Source organism: Vitis riparia, chromosome 4 (assembly GCF_004353265.1).
Source record: "Vitis riparia cultivar Riparia Gloire de Montpellier isolate 1030 chromosome 4, EGFV_Vit.rip_1.0, whole genome shotgun sequence".
In the NCBI taxonomy this organism is placed as follows: Eukaryota; Viridiplantae; Streptophyta; class Magnoliopsida; order Vitales; family Vitaceae; genus Vitis; species Vitis riparia.
Genome location: NC_048434.1, coordinates 6,098,954 through 6,124,790, shown reverse-complemented (window position 1 = coordinate 6,124,790; position 25,837 = coordinate 6,098,954). Strand labels below are relative to the sequence as shown.

Here is a 25,837-nt window from a genome sequence, read left to right as displayed (position 1 = left end):
TTGAAATGTTTAGATACAGATGTAGGCTTGTACAGGAGCATTTTCCTGGTGAACCCCAGACATTAATCTTAGGCCACTATCAAACCATTGTCCTATCTTCCTAAATATAGGGAAGTCAGAAAAGGAAAGTCCCTTGTAGCTGATGTACTAAGTAGGATGATATTGAGAGCTGAGGAGTGGATTGTTGGATAGTTTCATTGTGGGGAAGGGTAGAATTAGAGTGTCCCGTTTGCAATTTGCAGATGCCACCATCTTCTTCTCTAGAGCCTGTTCGGAAGAATTGCAAACTCTTAAGATTATTCTATTAGTGTTTGGGCAGATATCTGGACTTAAGGTTAATCTTGACAAGAGTACCCTCTCTAACATTATTATTGATCAGATTCAGCTCACTAGATTGCCATTGCTGCTTGATTGCAAGGCTTCCCTCTTCCCAATCTAGGTCTCCCATTGGGGGGGGAAACCCAAAGGCCTGTGTTTTTGGGGACTCGGTGGTTAAGAGAATTTCACTAAGATTAGATGGGTGGAAAAAAGTCTATTTTTCATTAGGTGGAAGGATAACTTTGATCGTCCTTCTCATTTTCCTAGTTATTTCCTCTCCTTGTTCAAGATCCTCTCTTCAGCGACTGAAAAAATTGAAAAATTGCAAAAGGATTTTCTTTGGTCAAGGACTAGGAAGAGTAAGAGAGACCATCTTATTAACTGGGATTTAGTGTGTAAGTCTAAGGTGGACGGGGGTCTGGGGTTTGGGAAGGTTTCCCTAAGGAATCGTGCTCTTTTAGGGAAATGGTTGTAGAGGTTTCCTAGGGAAAGTTTTGCTCTATGGCATCAAATTATTCTAATCATTTATGGGACACATACTAATGGGTGAGATGCCAACACTATAGTCAGGTCGTCACATCAATGCTCATGGAAGGCCATAACATAGAACTTTCAGGATTTTACTAAGTACACTCGGTTTGTGGTGGGAGATGGGGTGAGAATTGGTTTTTGGGAAGACTTATGATGAGGAGATCAACCTTTGGGGTCTTAATTCCCTGGTCTATTTAGAATTGTCACAATTAAAAACCTCCTTATCTCATCGATTCTTAGGTCTTCTTATCCTTTCTCTTGGAACTTTAACTTCCATCATAACCTCTCTAATTTTGAGATAAAAGATCTAGAAAGACTTATACTCTCTCTTACTCGCTTGCATTTATCTCCATCTACTCCAGATGCAAGACCTTGGTCTTTATGTTCTTCTAGTTTATTTATAGTGTCTTTCTTTGTAGCCTTATCTAATCATTCTAACCTAGATCCTTTCCTCCCTACTAATTTTGTTTGGAAATCTCAAGTCCCTCTTAAGGTTAAGTTCTTTGCTTGGTTAGTGGCACACAAGAAGGTGAACACCAACAATATGCTATAGGAGATCCTATAAAGCCCCCAATCCTGAAGTTTGTACGTTATGTATGAAGCATGGAGAATCCGTAGATCATCTTTTTTTTGTATTGCTCTTTGACTATGGGGTTGTGGCACAAATTATTTGCATTAACGAAGCTGGACTGGGTTCATCCTACGAGTATTTGTGATATGATGATCATTGCATATAAGGGATTGGGAAACTCCAGTAAAGGATTGGTATTATGGCAAAATGCTTGTATGGATTTGATTTAGGTTGTGTAGTGTGAAAGAAATGCCAAATTTTTTAGGATAAGGCAAGGACTTCAAAGGCTTTTGGGATACCATTCATTTCTTTGCTTCCTTTTAGACATCTTGCACCACAACTTTGAAGGGCATTCCCCTTAATGTGATCCAATTTGATAGGTTGTTGGTATGTAGGTGCAAAGGTGTGGGCTAGTAAGGAGAGGTTGTTTTTTGCAATCGTCTTACGGAGTATAGGTTTTTTTAGTATTTTGGAGGTGTTATTTGTTTAGTTCTTTGTTTTTGGGAGGATTTCCCATCCGTCCTTTGTACCTTTTAATCCTTATTTAATATATTGTTATGTTGTTTCTCAAAAAAAGGAAAGTCCCTTTCAAATTTGAAAGTAGGTAGTTGAAAGCACAAGACTTTGAGAGCTGATCAAGAATTGGAGGTAGAATTATGAGTTTAGGGCAGGCCCAATTTTGTGATTGTTAAGAAATTAGAAGCCTTGAAGGAAGACCTAAAAAAGTGTAATAGAGAGGTCTTTGGCAATGTGTCCTTTCACCAGGAAGCAACTCTTGACAAGATAAAATATCGGGAAATTAGAAAGGATGGGTTATTGTCTGAATATGATAAGAAAAATCAAATTTTGGTTAAGGACTGATACAGTCACTTAACCATTTTGGAAGAAGCTGCATGGAGACAAAAATCAAAGACTCTATGGCAAAAGAGAGGAATAATAACACAAAATTCTTCCCACCACATGGCTAATGCCCATCGGCATGGCAATTTCATAAGTTTAAAGTAAATGGGGTTTGGGCTGATGAGGAGTTAGAGTTGAAAAGTGGAATATCATCCTACTTTCAATCTTAGTTTGAGAAACCTCAATATAGGAGACCTGATGTCGTAGGGGAACTATTTAAGTGCATGAACAGCTCGAACAATGATATCTTGGCGGGGCCCTTCTCAGAGGAGGTAGTGAAGGCTTTAATAGAGATGAGGGTAGATAAAAAGACTAGTCCTAGTGGCTTCACGATGGCTTTCTAAAAATTTTGTAAGCCTATTATAATGGGAAAGGAGGTGATGCAATTCTTTGAGGAATTTCATTCAGAGGAGTCTATTAAGCATAATCTTAGTGCCTCTTTTATGTTTCTTATTCCAAAGAGTGGGGTAGGATGACATTTAGAATTCAATGCCTCTTTTATGTTTCTTATTCCAAAGAAAAGTGGGGTGGATGAAATTTAGTATTTTAGGCTAATTAGCCTACTAAGAAGCTTGTATACACTCCTAGGAAAAAGTTTTGGCAAATAGGCTGAAAAAAGTGGATTGGAATCATGGTGTAAGATTTTCAAAATGTTTTTGTGGAGGGCCAGCAAATTCTAAATGTAGCCTTAATTGCCAATAAGGTTATTAATTCAAGGAAAAAAAAATGCTTGGGCCCTCTTTCACATCTGTTTTTAAAACAGTTTTTGATTTTTTTAGAACTAAAAACAATTTAAAATACATTTGGCAAACTTATGATAAAAAACAATTTTCTAAGAATTTGTTCAAAAAACAAGTTGTTTTTTAAAGCAAATTTTAGTTGTTTTCAATTTTTTTTGTAGAGTGCTCTAAACAACTGAAAAAATAGATAATACTTTGAAAACACTTGTATTGTACAAAAGTGTATGGTATCTTCATGGAGAATAAGCAAAGAAAATTGTTTTTCATATTTGAGTAACCAAACAGAATTTTGTTCCTAAAAACATTTTTTTTTTTATCACAAACAAAATATGTATTAAATATGACAATTAGTACAAGAGAAGGATGAGAAATACTTCACAAAAATACAAAATTTGATTAAAAGGTATAAGACTAAGCTTTTTTTTTTTTTTTTGTATATAGGTAAAGATAGGTATTTATAAAGTAGTAATAGAAAAAAGAATACCAAAGCACGTAGGACAAATACAAGGAGCACCTAAAGAAAGGCCTCAAATGATAGTACACAAAAATACATATGACACTCAACAAGATCCTACCCACTCTACAAAATCAAAAGCATTGAATCTTCACTTATGTACATGCTAAGTTGCTAACCCAAGCTGAAAGATTACTAAGGAACGAAAGTTTTTAACTTTTTTTTTTTTTTTTTTCTTTTATAAGTAAAGGAGAAATACTGTATTGAAAAAGCCACCAAAACAACGACTTAAAGAATACAAAGAAGAAACACCCCCCGCTCCCTAGCTGGTTGCCAAGAACGGAGGTGCAACCCGAACCCCACCCTCAACGGGTTCCCACCCAACCAATAAAATCAACTAAAGTCAAAGGACCATCTTTTATGAATAATATCGTCTCCCTACCAAAGAAAATATACAAACGAACTCTTAAGTCTTTGAATTGACAACACATCTTCCTCAAACACAATTTTGTTCCTTGCCTTCCAAACCAACCAAAAAAGACATAGTGGGCCTACTCTCCAAACTTCCTTTATCTTTTTTTTTTCCCCACAAAAGACCCGTCCTAGCCCAAAAGCGTCACCTTAACTGTGGCTGGCAGCACCCACTGCACCCCAAAAAAAGAAAAGCAACGCCCAAAGAGTCCTAGCCTTGGTGCAATGGAGAAGAATGTGATCTATTGATTCTTCGTGCCTTTGGCTAAGGTAGCATCTGTTCGCTAGAGGCCATCCTCTCTTCTGAAGTTGGTCCAAAGTAAGAGCTTTTCCCCACGAAGCTTCCCACCCAAAAAAAACTCACTCTAGGTTGCACCCAAACTTTCCAAATGACGCCGAAGGGAAAGACACTGGAGGGCCTGAAACTAATGCTTTGTAGAGAGACTTAACAAAAAACTTCTCACATTTAGTCTCTCTCCAAAGCACCCTATCTTCCACTTCCTACTGAACTCTCTACCCAAGGCCCAAAAAACACTTGTGCATATCATCCATCTCCCAACCATTAAACGGTCTAGAGAAGTGCGGGCTCCAAGCCTCCAACTCCCCCCTCCCTCAGTGGAACACCACACATCTTTGACCCAAGCATCCTTGAAGACAACTAAAGCAAATAAAGTGGGAAAAGAAACACAAAGAGGTGAATCCCCACACCATCTATCTTTCCAAAATTTCACCCTTTGTCCATTCCCCACTAAAAAAGAGAGCCTACTGCTTACAACAATCCACTCCCTCCTAATTGTTTTCCACAACCCCACACCATAACCACCCCTCACTTCCTTGGAACACCAACCCCCTTGCTCCTCCCCAAACTTTCCCCTAATCACTTGATTCCAAAAAGCCCCTCTCTCATTAGCAAATCTCCAGTTCCATTTACACAAAAATGCCTTATTGAGGGTAGAAAGGCATTTTACCCCCAACCCCCCTTTGTTTTTATCTAGGCAATCCAAACCCCACCCAAAAAGATGAGGTTTCCGCCCAAGGGCCCCGCCTCCCCACAAAAAATCCCTCTAAATTTGCTCTATCCTCAATCTGACCTTTTTGGGCAAAGAAAACACAAACATGAAGTAAATGGGCATACTCGCCAAAGTGCTCTGAATCAAGGTGATCCTCCCTCCTTTGGAGATGTATTGGCTCTTCCACCTAGCCAATTTCTTTCGCAATCTCTCCTCCACTCCATCCCAAACAGCCACGGATCTATGAGGTGCACCTAATGGCAATCCCAAGTAAGTGGATGGAAGACTTCCAACCTTACACCCAAGTTTTGCAGCCAAAGCCTCCGCATTTTCCACACCACCCACCGAGATTAGCTCAGTTTTGTCTAAATTAATTATCAACCAAGAAATGGCCTCAAACCACATTAGAACCCAACTTAAATCATCTAATCCTTGGAAGCGCCACAGAAAACTAAAGTATCATCAGCGAATAGTAAGTGAGACACCTGAACCCCCTCACCACCTCTACCCCTCGCCTTGCAGGCTAACAAAAAACCCTCATTTACGGCACTCCTTAGGAGGCAACTAAGAGCCTCCATAGCAATCACAAATAGGTACGGAGAGAGGGGGACCTCCTGTCTTAAACCCTTAGAACTTTGGAAGAAACCTAAAAGAGACCCATTAACCAAAACAAAAAAGCTAGTTGTGGAAATACACCGTTGCATCCACCAAAGCCATTTCTCCCCGAAACCCATCATACCCATAACTGAAAACAAGAAGGACCAATCCACATGATCATACGCCTTTTCTATATCCAACTTACACATCACCACACCTTCATTGCTCTTCAATACCGAATGCATGGCTTCATTAGCAACAAGAACAACATCCAGGATTTGTCTTCCTTCCACAAAGGCATTTTGAGCCTTAGAGACCACCTTACCCACCACCAGCTTTAGCCTATTGGCTAGCACTTTAGCCAGCCACTTATACAACCCTCCCACCAAACTAATAGGCCTGAAGTCCCTTAAGTCTTCTACTCCCCCTTTTTTTGGGACCAAAACAAGGAAAGTTGCATTCAGACTTTTAACAAATTGGAAGTTTAACTTTTGATCATTCTATTCCTTATCTTCAAAATCTTATTTATTACTCTTGTCAAATTGTTCAAAAAAAAATGTAAAGGCGAGCAGTTTTCCAAACCTTTCCCTACAAATGAGTCATGCCAACTAAATAAGGAAAACAATAGGTTCCGTAAAATCCTTGCTTTTGAGCAATGAAGAAGAATATGATCAATTGATTCTCCCTTCAAATACTATACTGAACATTAGAAACTGTTTTTATGAATTGTTCTCAGAATTTTTATTTTTTTTTTGAGAATTATTTTTTAAAACATCCCAAACACACCCTTGAAGAAAGGTTTAGTTTGAAAAGTGGATATTAAAAATGGCTATGATCATGTTAATTGGAAATTCGTCCTATTTATTATGGAAAAAATGGGTTTCAAGTTAAGATGGAGGAGGTGGACACACTTTTGCGTTTCTACCTTGAGAATGTCATTCCTTGTAAATGGTACCATTACTTAGTTTTTTCAAAGTTTTAGAGGTTTATAGTGGAGTGATCCCCTCTCCCCTATTTGTTTGTGTTGATTATGAAAGCTCTTAGTTGCCCAATATCTAAAGTAGAGAAGGGGGGTTTTATCAGTGGTTTTAAGGTAGATGAGAGAGGGAGGGAATGGATGAGAGTCTCTTGTTTATTGCTTGTAGATGACTCACTTCCATTCTTTAAAAATAATATCTATCTGTTTAGATTCTAGAGATTGGTTTCACTTAACTTTGAGCTAGCATCTAATTCCAACTAGTGGGGTGGAGGGGTGGACAAATTAGCTTCTTTATTTAGTTGTAAGGCTCCCTGCTTCATATCCTGGGTCGTCTTTGAGAGCACTTCATAAGTCCAATGTAGTGTGAGACTCAATTAAGGAGAGATTCAAAAATATATTAGACACTTGGTCAAGGGAGGCAAGTCAACTCTTATAAAGAGAAACCTCTCGAGTCTTACTATTTATTTTATGTCCCTATTTGCAATGACAAGGAAAGTGCAAATCACTAAAGAAAAAACATAAGAGACTTTTTATGAGAAAGTAATTCAGAGGGAAGGAAAATGCATTTAGTGAACTAGATGACAATTTACAAAGATAGCAAGTTTGGAGACTTGGGAATTAGAAGGTTAAAGGTTCTAAACAATGACTTATTGGGCAAATGGCTATAGAGATGTGTTCATGAAGATGATACTCTATAGAGGAAGATAATCTAAAGCAAGTTTAGTAGGATGGATGGGGGGTGGTGAATTCTAGAAAGGAAAGGCTTCTAGGGCGGGTTTATGGAAAAACATTAAAAGAGGTTGGGAGAAGTTCAATGTTAGAACAACATTTAGTAAGAAAAGGTGTGAGAACCAACTTTCAGTGGGTCGGAGTCCTTTGAAAGAGGCTTTCCCCTTGCCGTTGAAGTTTACCTCTGCTAAGAATGCAATTGTGGCAGATTTATGGGAGGTGTGGATGTCAATTGCTGACGTAGTTCAAAAGGCAAGTTCAGGATTAAAAGATGGGATGATAACTCTTTTTACGGAGCTAAATCATTTTGTGGAGGTGCAAGCAATAGGGATAGACAGCTAGACAGCTTTTGGTGGAAAGAAGATACGAAGGGACACTTCTAACCAAAGTCATACTACAATTCCTCATGTCCTACAATAATGAGATTCACTACCATAAAATTTTAGGGTTCTCACACCTCTTTTGAGGACTAGTTTTTTTGCCAAGGAGGTAGTGTGAGGAAATATCCTAACCTTATATACTCTCTCAAGGAGAGAATACGTGATGGTAAAAAAATGTAACCTTTTAGTCAAGTGAGATATCACCATAAAATTATGGAATTTACTATGAACAATTTTTGGGATGTGGTGGATTGTTCCATCTTCTATGAAAGATCTCCTTTGGGCTTGGAAGATTAAGGGTTTGGCATATGGCTCCTCACTGCTTATTTTAGTGCATGTGGACATAGCGTAATAGTAGGATTTTCAACGAGGAAATCAAAAGAGATTTTCATTATATTGCAGTGCCCTTATCCCAAGTGGGAATCAGAGACTTGCATGGTGTTGGATTTTTTAGAAGCCTTAGTTGTGGATAGGTAAATTTTTACGGTGGTTGTCTTGCCTAGAAGTTTTTGGTTTTTGTCTATTCTTGGTGCCTATTATATACCACTTGTGTACATAGGTTGTGTCCTCTTTTTTGTTAAGTGTTGCTTAATGTATTTTCTATACATGAGGTGTTTTGACGAGTTTATAAGGGAAAGTGGTTTGTTGGATCCCCCTCTTAGGAATGCGGCTTTTACATGGTCAAACATGCAAGTCGATCCTATTTGCAAGAGGTTGGATAGGTCTTTGTTCTCTTCTGAGTGGGATTCTTTTTTCTCTCAAAGTATTCCAGAGGCCCTTCCTAGATGGACCTCTGATCATAGCCCAATTTGTTTGGAAACTAATCCTTTAAAATGGGGACCGACTCCTTTTAGGTTTGAGAATATGTGGTTGCTCCATCCTGAGTTTAAAGAGAAGTTTAGAGATTGGTGGCAAGAGTGTACGGTTGAAGGTTGGGAAGGTCACAAGTTTATGAGGAAACTAAAGTTTATTAAATCAAAGTTGAAAGAGTGGAATATAGTGGCCTTTGGAGATTTAAGAGAGAGGAAAAAGCACATTCTTACGGACTTGGGCAGAATTGATCAAATTGAACAAAAAGGGAATTTAAATCTTGATCTGGTTTCGGAAAGGACCTTAAGAAGGAAGGAGCTAGAGGATTTGTTATTGAAGGAAGAAGTGCAATGGAGACAAAAATCTAGGGTTAAGTGGATTAAAGAAGGGGATTGCAACTCTAAGTTTTTTCACAGAGTGGCCATTGGAAGAAGAAGCAGGAAGTTCATTAAGTCCTTGATTTCTGAGAGGGGGGAGACTTTAAATAACATTGAGATTATTTCTGAGGAGATTGTAAATTTATTTGGGAATCTCTATTCCAAACTCGAAGGTGACTCTTGGAAGATTGAAGGGATTGATTGGGCCCCTATTTCTGAAGAGAGTGCAATTTGGTTGGATAGACCGTTTTCTGAAGAGGAGGTTCGAATGGCAGTTTTCCAATTGAATAAGGAAAAGGCCCCTGGCCCTGATGGCTTTACTATAGCAGTTTATCAAGAGTGTTGGGATGTGATAAAAGAGGATCTTATGAGGGTGTTTTTTAAGTTCCACACTAAGGGGGTAATAAATCAAAGTACAAATGCGACATTCATTGCTATGGTGCCTAAGAAAAGCCAAACTTTTAAAATCTCAGATTATAGACCTATTAGTTTGGTTACAAGTTTAAATAAGATAATTGCTAAGGTCTTATCAGGGCGTTTACGCAAAGTTCTACATGAAACAATCTTTGGCTCTCAAGGAGCCTTTGTGGAAGGGAGACAAATTTTGGATGTTGTATTGATAGCCAATGAAGTGATGGATGATCAATATATTCCGTTGTCGTTTCCTATCAAAAAAAAAGTGGTGGATGAGAAAAGAAGGTCAGGGGAGGAAGGGGTAGTCTTCAAAATTGATTTTGAGAAGGCTTATGATCATGTGGATTGGGGCTTTTTAGATCATGTGCTTCAAAGGAAGGGGTTCAGCCAGAAACGGAGATCTTGGATGAGGGGCTGTTTGTCTTCATCTAGTTTTACAATCCTAGTTAATGGGAATGCAAAGGGTTGGGTTAAGGCCTCTAGAGGTTTGAGACAGGGAGACCCTCTTTCTCCTTTCCTTTTTACTCTAGTAGCAGATGTTCTAAGTAGGTTGATGATTAGAGCTGAGAAAACTGGGATAACTGAGGGTTTCCTTGTGGGGAGGGATAGGACTAGAGTGTTCTTGTTACAGTTTGCTGATGATACCATATTTTTCTCTAAAGCCTCTTTGGACCTTCTTTAAAACCTCAAGATTATCCTTTTGGTTTTTGGGCAAGTATCTGGTTTAAAAATCAACTTAGAAAAAAACACCATTTCAGGTATTAACACTAGGCAGGAGCTGTTGTCTAGTTTGGCTTTGGTTTTGGATTGCAAAGTGTCAGAGTGGCCTTTGTCTTATTTAGGCCTTCCTTTGGGAGGGAACCCAAAGACAATAGGCTTTTGGGATCCAGTGGTTGAGAGAATTTCGAAGAAGCTGGATGGGTGGAAAAAGGCCTATTTGTCTTTGGGAGGGAGGATTACTTTAATTCAGTCTTGTCTGTCTCACATCCCTAGCTACTTCCTCTCCCTCTTTAAAATCCCAATATCTATAGCTTCAAAGATTGAGAAGATGCAAAGGGATTTTCTTTGGTCTGGGGCCGGGGAAGGGAAGAAAGATCACCTAATCAGATGGGAGGTTGTTAGTAGACCAAAGGAGATGGGAGGTTTGGGCTTTGGGAAGCCTTCTATGAGAAATATTGCCCTCTTAGGGAAATGGCTCTGGAGGTTCCCTAGAGAAAGGAGCGGTCTTTGGCATAAGGTTATTGCGAGTATATATGGGACGCCAACACGATGGTTAGATGGTCTCACAGATGTCCTTGGAAGGCTATTACTCAAGTTTTCCAGGAGTTCTCCCCTTTTGTCCGCCTAGTGGTGGGCAATGGGGAGAGAATTCGGTTTTGGGAAGATCTTTGGTGGGGAAACCAAACTTTGTGCTCTCAATTTGTTGATCTTTACAGAGTTATTTCTGTGAAAAACCTCACTGTCGCAAATGTCCTTGGCAATTCCTTACCACTGTCTTGGAATTTTAACTTTCGCCGCAATCTAACGGATTCAGAAATTGATCTCCTTCAGAGATTAATGTCCTCCCTTAATTCTGTGCTTTTTTCCCCCTTCTTCATCAGACTCAAGAGCGTGGTCTTTATCTTTGTCAGACTCGTTTTCAGTGAAATCTTTTTTCTGTGAAATGTCAAAAGTTTCAAATCCTTTAATGTTCCTTCCGGCCAAGTTTTTATGGAGCTCAAAAGTCCCTTCAAAATTAAGGCCCTCGCTTGGTTAGTAACACATGGGAAGGTAAACACTAATGACAAGTTGCAATTGAGAAGACCCTACAAAGCTCTCTGTCCTCAATGGTGCATTCTTTGCAAAGGAAATGGAGAGTCGATTGACCACCTTTTTCTTCGTTGTCCCATTACCATTGGACTTTGGCACAGGTTGTTCAATCTAGTAGGTTTGATTTGGGTCCCTCCAAAGAGCCTTGAGGACATGTTGGTTATTTCTTTTAAAGGTTTGGGGAACTCATTAAGAGGCAAGACACTTTGGCAAATTGTTTGCCTTACTTTGATTTAGATGGTGTGGCAAGAAAGAAACAATAGGATCTTTGAGGATAAAGGGAGAACGGAAGAGATGGTTTGGGATTTGATCCGGTTTTATTCTTCTCTATGGGCTTCTTGTACTGAAGCTTTTAGAGGAGTTCCTCTAAGCATTCTACAACTCAATTGGATTGGGGTTTGCGTTTCAAGAGTTTGAAGATTGATAGGGTTTCTCTTTGTTTTTAGAGTTCTATTGTTGGGAGTTTTTCCTTGGTATTTGTGTAGGAAGGACCTCTCATCCTTCCCTTGGTTTTTTTCTTTTTCTATTGTCTCTTTTTTCTCTCTTGTATTTGTTCTTTTATTAATATAATCTTCTTCGTTTTTGTTCAAAAAAAAAAATATGTATTTTCTATTTGCTTATTGAAAAAAAGTATATTTGCATCATTCATCGGTACAACAATAGACAATTATTCACAACTCCATAAATGTTGAAACCTACCTCAACTAATTCCTTAAAACAATTCTAGAATAAAAACACATGCATTGTCTTATATCCTTAGAAGTCTAGGACATATTTGGTTATAGGATATGGGCACAAGATAAGAGATGAAAATCCTATCTTGATTTGGCTCATTATTAGTAAAGTTGCAACCCTAAGGGTTGGGATAGGTTGAGAGCCAACCCAAGCCCAACACACCAACTCAAAGCTCAACCCAACCCAACCCAAGCTCAAATTATTGAACTTGGGTTGAATTCCAGCTAAGCTTGAGTTGATCGGGTTAGGCCTGAATGAAGAGCCCTTTGTTTAGTTAACAACTGCTCAATGCATAAAGTGTGGGTAGGTACTCCAAAACCCAAAAAAATGAAATGAATGCATGTCATTACAATTAAAAGAATTCAACTCCATCAACCATTTCTAAACTTGAATTTTCATCACAATTCTAATCTTCATATCAATTTTCAAGCTCACATACATACAAATAAAATTAGAAAAAAGAACACATAAAATGGCATCCATGCCATTATAACTCAACATATATTCAACTCCATCAACCACTTCAAAACAACCAATCACTCTTGATATTGATACAAGTTTGCATATAAGTATCATCCATGGCATTGTGACCCAAAAAAATTCAACTACATCCACCATTCCGAAGTTGCTTTTCAAATAAAGAAGAACTAAAGGTTGGACAATGGGAAGAAGACGGATATTGTAGATATAAACAACTAAGACGATGCGTGGAAGACCAACCACTATGGAAGAAGGTATGAGGAAGAACATGTGTGTAAAAGGATGCATGGAAGATGATTTGGAGGGCAACCGACATTGACAACACTATTGATGTCAATAAGAAGGGTTGTGGTTTGATACAAAGTTGGAGGGGGAGATTTCACCCTCTAAATGAGAAGGTGATATGGATTAGGGTTGTGTTGTATTTCAACTCTTATATATTTTTTATAATCATATAAAAATATAATAAATATATAATGCAATATGTCTATCTATATATATAAACTAAGGTTTAGGTTATGCCTAGGTTTTTTTTTATAGGCTAGGTTATCAAAACTAGGGTTTAGGCTAGATTATGCTTAGGTTGCCTAAGGTATCAAACTAAACCCAAGACAAATTTAATTCCGTTAAACAAACCCTACCCTAACCATAATCAAATCACAAAAGCGATTGCTCAAAGCCCACTTGAAGACAAGGTTGGATCAAACTAAGCTGCCCAAGTTGCACCGCTAACAGTTAAGGTCCATACGAGGATGAACAAGTTATTTACCCCTATTTCTATTCCCATATGGTTAGGTTATGATAGGTGATATTAAAGTCAATCCATGTAAAAGATAGGATTTACCCACTAATGGTGATCAAGACCACTCATTTCATGTTAGGATTCCTGTTCATCTTGAAATTAGGGTTTCTATGCTTATTCAAATTAGCTCTTTAATTTAGTTCCAATTTTGATTTCTATTCATAATAAACTTAGCTTTTTAATTTAGTTTCAATTCTTATCACTTTAGTGTAGTATTTCAGTTACGATTAAAACTATATTTCCTTTAGGGTAAGTATTTTCAATGGCTTATAAATACAATTGATTGTAATAGCAAGGGATCATAACTAATTTTGTGAAATATTCAGAAATTTTGCCTCTTTTCTCTTTCTCCTTATTCTCTCATAATTTCTCATTTAATTTCTCATTCTCTCCTCATCTAATTCCTTCTTATCCCAATTTCTTTTCCGCATGCGGACACACACTTAAATAAAGGGTTTCCATTGTCCTTCATTGCCTACTAATAAGAACACAAAGGTTTATGATGGAGCCATGTTTTAACTAAAAGATTGGGTTTCAAGTCTTGCAAGCAACTTATTAATGAAAAAATGTTCTAATTGATTTAAAGGTCTAAATTTCAAATCCTGCAAACAACGCATAGTAAAGATACTTTGAATAATTTAAGGGTTTAAGTTTCTAAATGTACCAATAACATATTAATAAGAAATATATTTTGAATTAATTAATATTAGAGACTTATGTTTAATATATGATTTCGCTTCTATTACTTTTTTCTTGTTTTACAATTTTATCAATTAATTTATATATGAAATTTATTTCTAGTATGCAATTAATTAATCATTTCATGATCCGTCGTTGTGCAAATATTGTCTGTTTTGAACCCACTAGTTGTTACAGCTTTAAAACACATCTACACATTCTAGAGTCACTCTTCATAAGTCTTAAGAACTTTTCTTTTTAGGTGATATGGGATCTCACATTCACCTGCCCATACAAGCATGATGTCCCATTCATCCCATCAATCACAAGTCAAACTTTGAACAACTTCCATCTCAGGATGGACTCTAATACCATTTGTGACCTTCTTCTTTATACAAATATTGTCCACTATGGGCTCATTAGCCCTCACGACTTTAAAATGCATTTATATAATTTAAAATCCTAGATAAGTCACTTTTAAGAATCCAAAACTTCCCTCCTCCAAGTGATGTGAAATATGGCATTTCATACACAATCCTGCATTGCCTAAGAGGAAGAAGTTTTGGCACTTACAAGGATTGACTGCTCTAAAATATATAAACACATTGTAAAGCCATGAGGGCTAGTGGGTCTAAAGCAAAGAATAACAAGTTACGAAAAATAGTAGAATTGATTTTCAGCATGAAATGTTCAAAGTTTGACACCTCACAAGCATGGAACAACGATGATGTCATGCTAACATAGGAGCATGAATGTGATGTCTCATATTTACTTCAAGGAAGAAAGTTCCTAACACTTTAAATGTGACTCATCTAAAATATGTAGACTCATTTTAAAACTATGAAGACTAGTAGACTCAAAACAGACAATATCCACACAAGAGGGCATATCGTCACAATTTAGATCCCTCTTTTTCTATAAATAACTTCATCAAAACCTTGGCATCAACAAACAGTAGGGAATTAAACTAGCTTTTTTTCAGGATGATTGTACTTAATGGATCTCATTCATTTGGTTTTTCCCCTTAGCTTTTTTGCACTGGTTGAAATGCAAGCATAAAATGATATAAGTTTGTACTCACAATTACCAAACAAAGAAAAAAAAATCAAATAACTTACTCCCATAGTGATAACAGGGAGTATGGTATTAAACTCCTCAAATTTATGGAGGGAAATAATATTCTTAGATATATATATATATGTCATGGTCGTGAAAGGCGCACATAGGCTCCAGGCGTCGCCCCTTCATGGAGGCACTGATTAGTCACGCAAGGTGCTCACCTCCAGCCAAGTGCGATGCACCCAACAAGTGCACCTCTATCCTCTACCGTCTTATTCTTCTTCTTTTTCTAGTCATCTTCTCACCCTCCGATGACGAGTTGCAGAGCAATAAAGGGAGAATGACAAGGATTTTGTTTTTTAATTTCCTAAGACCAAAACGACGTTGTTTGGTCTATTCTTCTAAAAGAACAAGGGCCAAAACAACGTCGTTTTGGACCTTATTCTTTTAAAAGAAACAAACCAAAACAACGTCATTTTGGAGCCTGATTTAAAAAAAAAAAAAAAAAAAGCTAAAAACGATGTCGTTTTGGATTGTTCTTCTTCTCGTTTTGGCCTCTGTTCTCTTAAAAAAATAGACCAAACAACGTCGTTTTGGTCTTAGGAAATTAAAAAACAAAATCCTCGTCGTTCTCCCTCTATTGCTCTGCAACTCGTCATCGGAGGGTTCATCAGACTTTTTTTCTTTTTTGATAGGCAAAGGAGTATCATGTATTTACTATTAATCACATTTTGTCATCATAATGGACATCCAACTTTTTCACCATATATATGAGTTGATTCCTCAACCTAAATCATAAAAGACACACCATTATTCCCCAATCTAAATTGTAGAAATTGTCAATCGGATAGATAGGTAAAAGCCAACACTCTGCTTGTAGAACAGAACACTAGCTTTTTGCAAACTATTGCTTTCAAATTGATGTACAATTATCTACATTCAGAAATTATACCTACTGGTGACGCAAAAAGATCTTAATTTAGAAAGTATACCAACCAGTAGAGCACAAACACTACCCTCCAGGGCTCCAGCATACCAGAAATAATCCCCTGTCATCCGAGCAAGCTCTAATGCAGTAGAATAATGGGCATTGGCATCAACAGGTGATCCAGCCAATAAACAATAGTCACCTATAGTCTTCTGTGCACGGCCAAGCCTTCGTTTTTTAGCCTTGATTACCTACATTTCAGTCAAATCGAAATGATTAAGTTGCATTGTCCAATGCATATCATCTTAGGATGCATTGAAGCTTGAATAGATGTGAAGAAACACATATATACAGATTCAAATTCTTAGGACACCTAAAACATAAACCTCCTCTGAGCTGAGACTGGCTTGAGAATCTAAAGGTGTCTTCAGAATCGTTCCAGCAGACTCTGCCTGAAGAACCCATTTTTCAAATTCCATCAACAATGAAGCAGCGATATCTTGAACCATTGTGTTCATGTGGAACTCCTGAGTTTGCCGATCAGAAGGAGGAAACAGTATTAAATTACCCTCTCTCTTACTGCCATCCTCTAGCTGTAATAGAAAAACAAATAAAGCATTTAGCTTATGGCATGATAGAGAATGTCAACTTAGGGAGAGACAAAAAGTTCATGAACAGTTTACACAAACAGAACCATGCCAACTAGTGTAAACATATTCCTTATAAGTATTTTCATCAATAAACAGGACAAAGCTTAAGGATTTTTCATTTGGTAGCTCATATTTCACTACAAAAAGTATAGTCAACTGTAAGCCTGTCCTAAAAATGCCATTAGAGATTAAATATGACAACATGTCAGAGTGGAAAATATATGATCAACTGATTGTTCTCCCATTCTCCCACAGCATGTGGAAAAGCCACATGTTAATAATAGAAATATGCCAACTTCCTACATAACACATCCGAATATAGCAAGTGAACCCACAATTGCACCTTATTCCTAAAGCTTTGTTTACCATTGAATCTGAAAAATCTTAGGAGAAACTTCCATTATGACTCCAGTATACAAGATCAGTTTATCATTTATCTTTACTATCAACATTTTCACTAGAATCAGCTTCTACATTGATGCAAGCAGTCCAGAAGATTTAAGGAAAATGTCACATTAAATAATATGAAGAGAAATCTGAACCCCTAAACTAGAGTTCTATACTAATCCTTTTTCAATTAGCCAAACTCCTCTGAGCCCATTTAGTCATCTTATGACAGTACTTGCTCTGACTATAATTCAGACCAACAGATGATGTCCCTCCCTTTGGTTCCTGAAAAAAATGTGAAAACTCCATTCATTTGGGTCTCTAAATAGAATTCTGAAATATGGTTTTGGTTTCCAAAAAATGTTGATGGCAAAAACCTTCAGTATAGGCCATTTTCTGCTGTTTTGTCTTTCTTAAGCCAAATGTCTACTTGAAAAACTTGAAACTAAAATAAAGAAAACATTAACCAAAATGGGAAAGAACAAAAAGACCTTGTCAAAAACATGTTTTCGATATCGCACTGCCAAATGCATTATTTTCTGTTTCCAATTTTGGATCGAAAAAAAAAAAACCTCTATTCTTGAGCATCATCTCTTCTTTTCTCTCTTCTCAGGCATTTTCTTTCTTCTTAATTAATCAAATAACAACGACTCATTTGAATGGATTCAATTCCCCTAATCTTTCTATTCTCGTAATAAACAAAACATAGAACTCATTTGAACTAATTCAATTGCCTAATAACAGCACTCAATTCCAAATCTGGTTCATTAGAAAAGAAAATGCAAGAATCCAACTGCTTGGAAATGAGAAATTTGTCTTTTTCCCTCTTCCAACTTGGGCGACTCGCCCTAATGGCCCTAATACTACCAGAAGACTTAATCGAGTTGAACTTGTCGTCTCCTAGAAACCACAACATAAAAATAAAATAAATGACTAAACAATAATTTTATTTTATTTTTATTTTCTAAAAAAAAAGGTAAGAATTCAAAATTTTCTTCCGATCTTTTCCTCCATTTTCTCAGCAACCAAACGCACCTGAGAGTCACCGGGGCAAAACCCGAAGCAGCGCTGGACCAGCGCGGAGGGGTAACCCTTGCAGGCGGCGGCGAACTGATCAACAACGGCGTCAAGATCGGGAGAGGAGGGGCAGTGACAGAGGCCGATGACAGCGAGAATTTTGCGATTGGACTGGAAATCCTCCCAGGGACTGGACGGTGAGCCGCCAAGCATGAACTTGAAGCGAAGGCTGCCGGAGTCCCAAGGCTGATTGGAGAAGGGGCTCTTCTGGTGCTCTGTGTAGAAGGAACTGATGGTGGAGAGTGAAATGGTGCAGTGACGGAGGAGCATGGCGGAGTAGTCCCGAAGGTGGTTAGGAGGAACGGGCCCAACGGGGATGACAGCCACGCGGATCATGGAGCTGGTCTCGATGCTGACATCCGGCTCCATTTCAACGTCGTTTGGAGAGAGGGATCAGAGGGTGGAAGAGAGTTAGGCAGAGAACATCAGATCTCCAAGAGGCAGGGATGGATCTGGTATTGCTTGGACGGATTGGTCTGTTTGGCTACTGGTAGATGCATGTCCAGTGATGGACTGATGGGAATCTTTTGCATTCTTAGACAAAATTCAAAAATAAAAAAATAAACTGTTATAGAAAAGGAATGTGTTTTCATTCACACATACCAAAAAAACCACCACAAAGGAAGAGTTGTGACCGAAAACAATCCATTTATAAAAACAAAATCCAAAAAGTAAGTTAGACCTTAAACGTCAAAATATTGTTTTTCAATAAAAAAAATTAATGAAAATAAATATATCCCCTCAAAATATTTATTAATTTAGTCTTTGTAACCATCTACTCACGGGTAACTTTCTTTTTTTGTAAGTGTAAAAAACTATTTAAAATCACCTAAGACAACCATAGTTTTAAATTTAAAGCTAAAACCTCAATTATTAATTATGGTTTTAAAATATAAAAAATAAAATAAAATAATAAAGTATAATTTAATGTTGTATATACATACTACTTTAATAAATATTTTTAACACAAGCTTAAATTGAATTTAAAAAAAAAAAAAAAACAGGTTACTTTGATCAAAAAGTCAGTAAATTAAATAGTACAACAATTCTCGATTTTCGCTATGATAGCATCCATATCACAAAATTATAATTGGTAACTATAATTTTAATTTTTATTATCAAATGCTTAACCCTTTAATCATCAATTATAACTTAAAATTTAAGTTTAAAACAATAATTAGTGAGTCAATAACTATAATTTTAAACTTTAAAACTGCAATTACCAATTATGGTTTTGAAATTGACTTAAAATTATGTATATAATATGAAATTAATAAACTTATGTGATTATTTTAAAAAAAATTAAAATATGAAATTGAATAATATATAACGTTCTTTAAGTGTGATTTTTTTACCCTTTGTCTTTTTATAAAAAAAAAATTAATTATTTTCCAACATTTTTATATTTTAAATTTATATAAAAATATATTGGTTTGATTTTGTTAGAAAAATGGCGCTATAAGTTATTTATTAATTAATGATTTTTTATATACTATAATGCAAGTGATATATAATATCCAATGTACATTAATTCAATCGAAGTTTAAAATGTATCATATTTTCATTTAAAGGTATAATAATTTATTCATAATAAAAAAGTAAACAACGTAATACAAGTGAAAATAAACATAAAAAATGAAAAAAACAATCTTCAACAAGTAACACATTACATGTTCGGCCTTTCTTTTTCTATGTGAATGCCTACAATACAAAGACATGTTTATTGAATCTATTTGTGTAATCTAAAATGCCTTCATGTGTGTAGAGTGAGATACAGCTAATATAGATAAGACTCAACGTTTGCATGGATCACAATGTCACCTAGGTGGGTGTATATCTAACTACGTGACATAAACAAGGAGATGATACATGGTAGTCTTTATGAAATGAGGTGTAAGTGATGATAAAGTGGTAGATGGTAGGGAAATCTTTGATACAATGATATATAATATGGTGGCTAATAGGAAATGAGATATAGGAGATGGTAGAATGACGTATAGTGTAACAGTTTTCAATGCAATAATATTTGATATGATGACCTCTAGGAAATGAGATATAGTTGATGATGGTGAAGTGACATGTGGTGTAGTAGTCCCTAGGAAAGAAGGTAAGGTGATGGTAGGTTAGTGGATGGTTTGGCGGTCTCTAGTACAATGACATCAAACATAATAGCCTCTATAAGAGGAAATAGAAGTGATGACAATGTGGTAAATGGTGAGGTGGCCTATGCCATGACATGCCTTGTATGAGAACGTCTAGGTGATGGTAAGGTGGTTTACAAAGTGGCAATGTTAAAAGGAAAAGGTAAAGGTGATAATAAGGGTGAAAGGGGAAGCATGGAAACCTTAGGTGCAAATGGGTAGCTAATGTGGATGCATGGTCTTAGATGGATGCATAGACGATCGAGGTCATGGACCAACTCATTTACCACCTCTCCCTTGGCCTCTAATAGGTTGCATCCTAATAATAGTGGCCAACACAAGTGGTCTTATGGATGGGTCTAATAATGTAGATGGCTAATGGACTGAACATATGTGACATTCATTTCCAATAATGCACAAAATATTAGTGGCAATGTAATGAATGTCTCATAAATCACTTGAAGTAACTGTAGCAAATCAACTAGCAATCTCAAACATAGAAATGATATATGAAAAAAAAAAAAAATCAAACATTTGAAGATGAATTCTTACTAGCTATAATTTAAGAAACCATTTATGAATAAAAAAATATTACGAACAACTAAATTGTTGTTGCTACACTATGGAACTTCCTTCGATCCTTATGGAGAGGCAGTGTGATAAGATATCATGTAATACATTGGTAACACTCCATGTATGGATCATAAAACTCCATAGTGCATGTCATAAGTGGTGTCATCATAATACGCTCCACATGATTAGTTCATAATATATTGTGCATGGAATGACCCCTAATCATACTTATGTCGTCCTTGCCTATCCAAGGAATGTGGGTTTTACTCCAAGCAATATGGAGGTCTCTCATGGGACATGCAAGTGCCTTACATGGAATCAATTTAAAACCTCGTTTTTGTGTCATTTTTTGTTATTTTTTCAAGATTTTCTCTCGTAAGTGTTATTTCCTACATGATCTAGGTTATTTTCAAGTGAGATCTTATTTGATTATTTTTTTTATATTAACTTTGTAAGATCATTTGACATTTTTCTACTCTTCAATTTTCCAAGTTCAATTTGGGTTTTTTCCTTTTCAATTTCATTTCTAATCATCATTTTCTTAATGCCTCAAAAGAGTACATGCAAGAGAGGCGTTTCTTACTCTTTATCTCTTGAGAAATAGTTAGGCCTATTTACTCTTATTCATGATTCGCTCACATAAGATAATTCTCAAATAGGTGTTTATACTCTTTAGAGCACATGATTTGCTTTTGTACAAAGTTTCTTAAGTAGTGCATCAAACTAAAACGTCTTATTGATCTTGTTGCTTCCCAAGATACTCTGATCTCGATGACTTTTTGCAAAAAACATTGAGAGCCTCTAAATGCTAAAATGTTGTGTCAAGATGTATGGAGTGACATTCAAGGATATTTTAGAATTTATCTATCATACCATTGGCTTGAGATTACATCCTATTAGATCCCCATTTTTAGTTCTATATGCACCTGTTTTATTACTATTAGAGTGTTGGGAAAATGAACATGGTTTTTATAGAAGGCAAAGGTCTTTCTTAGTTTATGTTTCAATTGCTAACTTTACTAAACAACTTAGGTTCTTGGCATGTTCACTACTCACACCCTATATCCGGTCTTACATCAAACCTATATGAAAAGGCTTTACACCGTATTTTATTCATATAGTTTTTACAAGGTGTGAGATTGATACTATTCATCTTGTTCCCATGTCACCTATTGTTTTACTTATGGAGGTTAGTTTAGAGTTTTAGCACGAACTTTTGGTTATTGACTGATTTAAGCCGCAAATTGTGCTCTAATGGCACATATAGAAATGAATTATACAAATGTAAAAACTCAATTCACCCAACTTAACTTGAACTATTGCTAAGACCCTAGTCATAGATCTATAATATATTTTGAGTTAAATATCAGGTTTAAAGGATGAAAATGATGCAAGATGAAAAAATCATTTTCAGTCATAATAGAAAATAGACTAAATATTCTCATAATGAGTTTCAAGAGCATGAAACACAAGGAAAGTTTTGACAAATGAAAATTAAGCAATTCATAGTATGAGAGACAAGAAATAAATGTTATTGAAAGAGTTGGAGAGTAAGCAAACAAGAGAAATAAGGTTTAAGGATATAGTTTGAAGTTCAAACATTCTAATTGAAACACAAAATATGGCAACAATATATACTATGACTTTGAGGTGAAATTTTGAGTATTTTTTGAGGTTATTTTTGGGCATACTATATATTATTTTGAAACTCGAGAAGTCAAAAGTCTCGTGCTTCAAATGGTGTACAAATCAGAGTTAAAACAAGGTAGATATGGATGATTGAAGAGAACCGAGCAAAGAAAAATCAAATGAGTGTTAGTTTCGCATGAACATGTGAAATGGATCAAATAACTAAATTTTGCAACAACTTAGAAACCTATAGAAATCACTTTGGCATGAACATGAGAATTTTCACATGAATATGCAGCATACGCCAAAGAGCAATGTTGAGAGATCAATAAGAATAAATATCGTATGACCATGAGAAATGGAGCATCCTCATGCAAAATTAATAACTTTTCATTAAAGGCTCCCATGATTCAAATTTTACAATTTTGACTAAGAGCCTTGATTTGGAAAGAAGTTTTTACATGCTCTTTAGGATCTTGTCATGTGCCAACTTAATATTTGGTCTATAAATATGCAATTACATATATATATATATATATATATATATATATATATATATATATATATATATATATTAGTTCTTGGATTTTATTGGATGGAGAACATGATATTGAAGATTCTTGATTTTTCTTTATTTTATGAATATAAACAATTGTTTTTAATTTCTTTTATTCAATAATGGTTATTTATTTTTCTTTTATGAATTGTATGAATGAAATCACCACTATGAAAGGTTAAAAAGCCATATTAGGGGTGTAAAACATGAAAACCTGAGGTTAGAGCCAGTGAAAAACAATTGGTAAAATCAAACTAAAAATTGAATGAATAAAATGAAAATAAAGATATTCTCTAATGTTAGTTTGAATCAGGGAAGGGTACAATAGCTAATTCCTTAATACTAGGGATTCTTGATAATTCTTGATCCCTAGTTATTTGAGGTTTTGCTATCATTGTCTATCCTAAGACAAATTTACATAGAGTGGTAAAGTCCTAAATCTCATACCTAAACTCATATTTCATATCCATTTCAGATTTCATATTTGGTATTTCAGTAATGAAATAGAATATTAAAAGTTATGATACAAATGTAACCCTAAGTTTTGAAACTCGTGTTGATCTCGTTTGATCTTACTTTTTGAATACCCTAAGACTAACTAAAATTGATATCCTTGTTTTTCTTAAGGCCCTATAACTTAAGTTGGATTGTGGAATCCTTAATCTTGAATCATTTGAATTAGAACTCAATAATTATCTTACAATTTAATTAGGTTTATTTAAGTAAATTCAATTTTATTCAAATTAATTTTACACATTTTTAATTAAAAAAATTAGGCAAAAAACAATCATTTACACATAGTTAGACAACTTCGATAGGCCAGTAATTGAGGACAATGCCCAAATATTACAAAAGTTGTTGTGACTTTTTCTCTAATTTTTCTTGGTCAAAGTTGTTACGTAATTTATGTTTTATATTTTGGACAACAAAGAATCGTGGTCATTAACCATTAGGTCCTTATTGATCAAGCCTCATGGTATTCCTGTGATTCGTACTAGTAGAGGTTTTCAAAGCAACTTACTTGTCACTGTAAAGGTTAACAAGTTGCTCTAACTCCTTTAACCTATTTATCTTCGGCTTTTACAACTCCAACTACCTTAACCTCTCTAGCTGTAAAGCCATTTATTAGAGATATGTTCCAAAAATCATCACATCTATTGTTGATTTAAGAGAGGAGGCTACCACTAGTGCAACTATGTTGGATTCTATATTAGTGCACATGGATGGTTGTCTATACACTCAGAGGCTTAAAAGTGACATCTCACTTAGTTCTAATTATAAATCAATTCCATCGCTTGTTTTTTTAGACCATAGACTAGGACTCTCTGTTTTTTTATATTGATGTATTTTTTTTTTATATTTATACAACCATAGTAATGTATTTATTACATATTTCAACTTCTAAACTACGATGTGTTGATTTTTTTGTTTGGTTATAGAACTAACATGAACACACTCTCTCTCTTGTTCATTGTCTTTTCTTATTGGATTCTTAGTTAAATTTTTATATGTGATTTGCTAGATGGTTAAGTATTTTTTCTTCATTCCTTTATCGTCTCTTGTGACAAAAATAGGGAGAAACATACACAAATTTTCATTCATTTATGATCATATGAGGAGACATGATGGAGATTTATGAGTATTTTTTGAGAGATAATGCTTTATTCTATTTGCAAGGGAGATATAAATTTGTTGCTCAATGTTTATGGGAGATAAGTATTTAGTATTATTATTATTATTATTATTTTACATGTCATGTGTTTTATATGCAATGTGTTGTTTGAGTGTGTTTTAGGTGATGAGTTTATGTAGAGAATAAAGAAGATTAAGAAGATAGTATTACTCATTTTGGTGAGGACTAGGTTGAGTGAAATTTTAAGATCTCAATTTGAGAGTTTTGGGGATCTTATTATGATCACATTGTTTTATCCTAAATTTGCTAAAAGGGGAGATTATAATTTACTTAGGTTGACAATTTTATTTCAAGATTACTTGTTCGAGATTGTTTTAGTATCGTGAGTCTTATATATTGACATGTTGATGTAGAAAACACAAAATTTGAAACTTAGATAAAAATGTTTCAGGTTTGAAATCAAAACAAAATAATAATATAAGAAAATACACGATTTATACGTAATTGAGTTTTATTATGAGAATTACGGGAATTAAAATAAAATAGTAATATTAGTAAATACATTATTTAATCATAATTGAGCTTTGTAATGATAATTATGAGGACTTGGAAGTCATCAAATAGTAAAAGGCATGCAGAATAGAAAAATGAGTTAAGACTATCAACCATCTAGCAAGGCAAATAGAGTTACTCGAATAGCCTTAAGTATTTTTGTCCATACTTTTTTAAAAATTCATTACAAAATTTATAATTTTCAAAATTGTGTTTTTCATAACTTGATATGGATAAAAAGCCTGGGTCTTAGTATATCAAGGTTTTGAAAACTAATTTTTTAGTGCAAAAGAAAACCCTGAAAATAAAAAGATGTCATAAAATTCTAAAATTAAAAGAACATGTTTGAAGAAGCTTGAAAGCTTATAGGAAAAGTAAAAATTAAAGATTTGAGTTGTCAAACTTCAATATGGGTTTTTGAGATGGTCCACTAAGGAGCATTAGTGCTTGTTGAATTATGAATGTGAAAAATGTATGCAAATGCTAAATTAGTATAAAACATATAGGGTGGAAGCATTCTAATCAAGTAAAATTGTATATAATTTTTTCACATTTAATAGATCATCGTTACCATGGTCCGACAGATGGTTTTTGTATGAAAGTTGAAATAATTTTTACGAGTAATTTTTCATGTATATCTCGTGTTTTATATGATTGAGTATGTATCGATTTTAATGGCTAATCAAAACGATACAATTGAACCATATTAATTAATTTGAAATATAACTAAAAGTTATTAATTTAAGATATTTTATTCGCACATCAAATTTTAAGTAATGCCTATTCCCCCATAACCTCACATTTTCCCATTTATGGCGCAAACTCTTTTCATTTCTAATCTTATTTTAGTTTTCAATTATTTTCTTT

The 25,837-nt window shown here is 35.2% G+C and overlaps 1 protein-coding gene across 2 annotated transcripts in view; it reads right to left on the bottom strand.

Moving 5' to 3' along the window:
• The window catches only part of LOC117913563 (trafficking protein particle complex II-specific subunit 120 homolog), a 33,486-nt gene extending 15,056 nt beyond the window's left edge, over positions 1-18,430 (bottom strand). The window contains exons 1-3 of one of the 2 annotated variants that reach the window (XM_034828560.1): positions 17,845-18,430; positions 16,159-16,365; positions 15,841-16,023 (exon numbers count right to left, since the gene is read on the bottom strand). In XM_034828560.1, the coding sequence (XP_034684451.1) occupies positions 15,841-16,023; positions 16,159-16,365; positions 17,845-18,255 (801 nt within the window). In that variant the 5' untranslated portion in view covers positions 18,256-18,430. The remainder of the gene's footprint in view (positions 1-15,840; positions 16,024-16,158; positions 16,366-17,844) is intronic. The other variant, XM_034828561.1, reaches the window with a different exon arrangement.
• Positions 18,431-25,837: the final 7,407 nt, after the last annotated feature.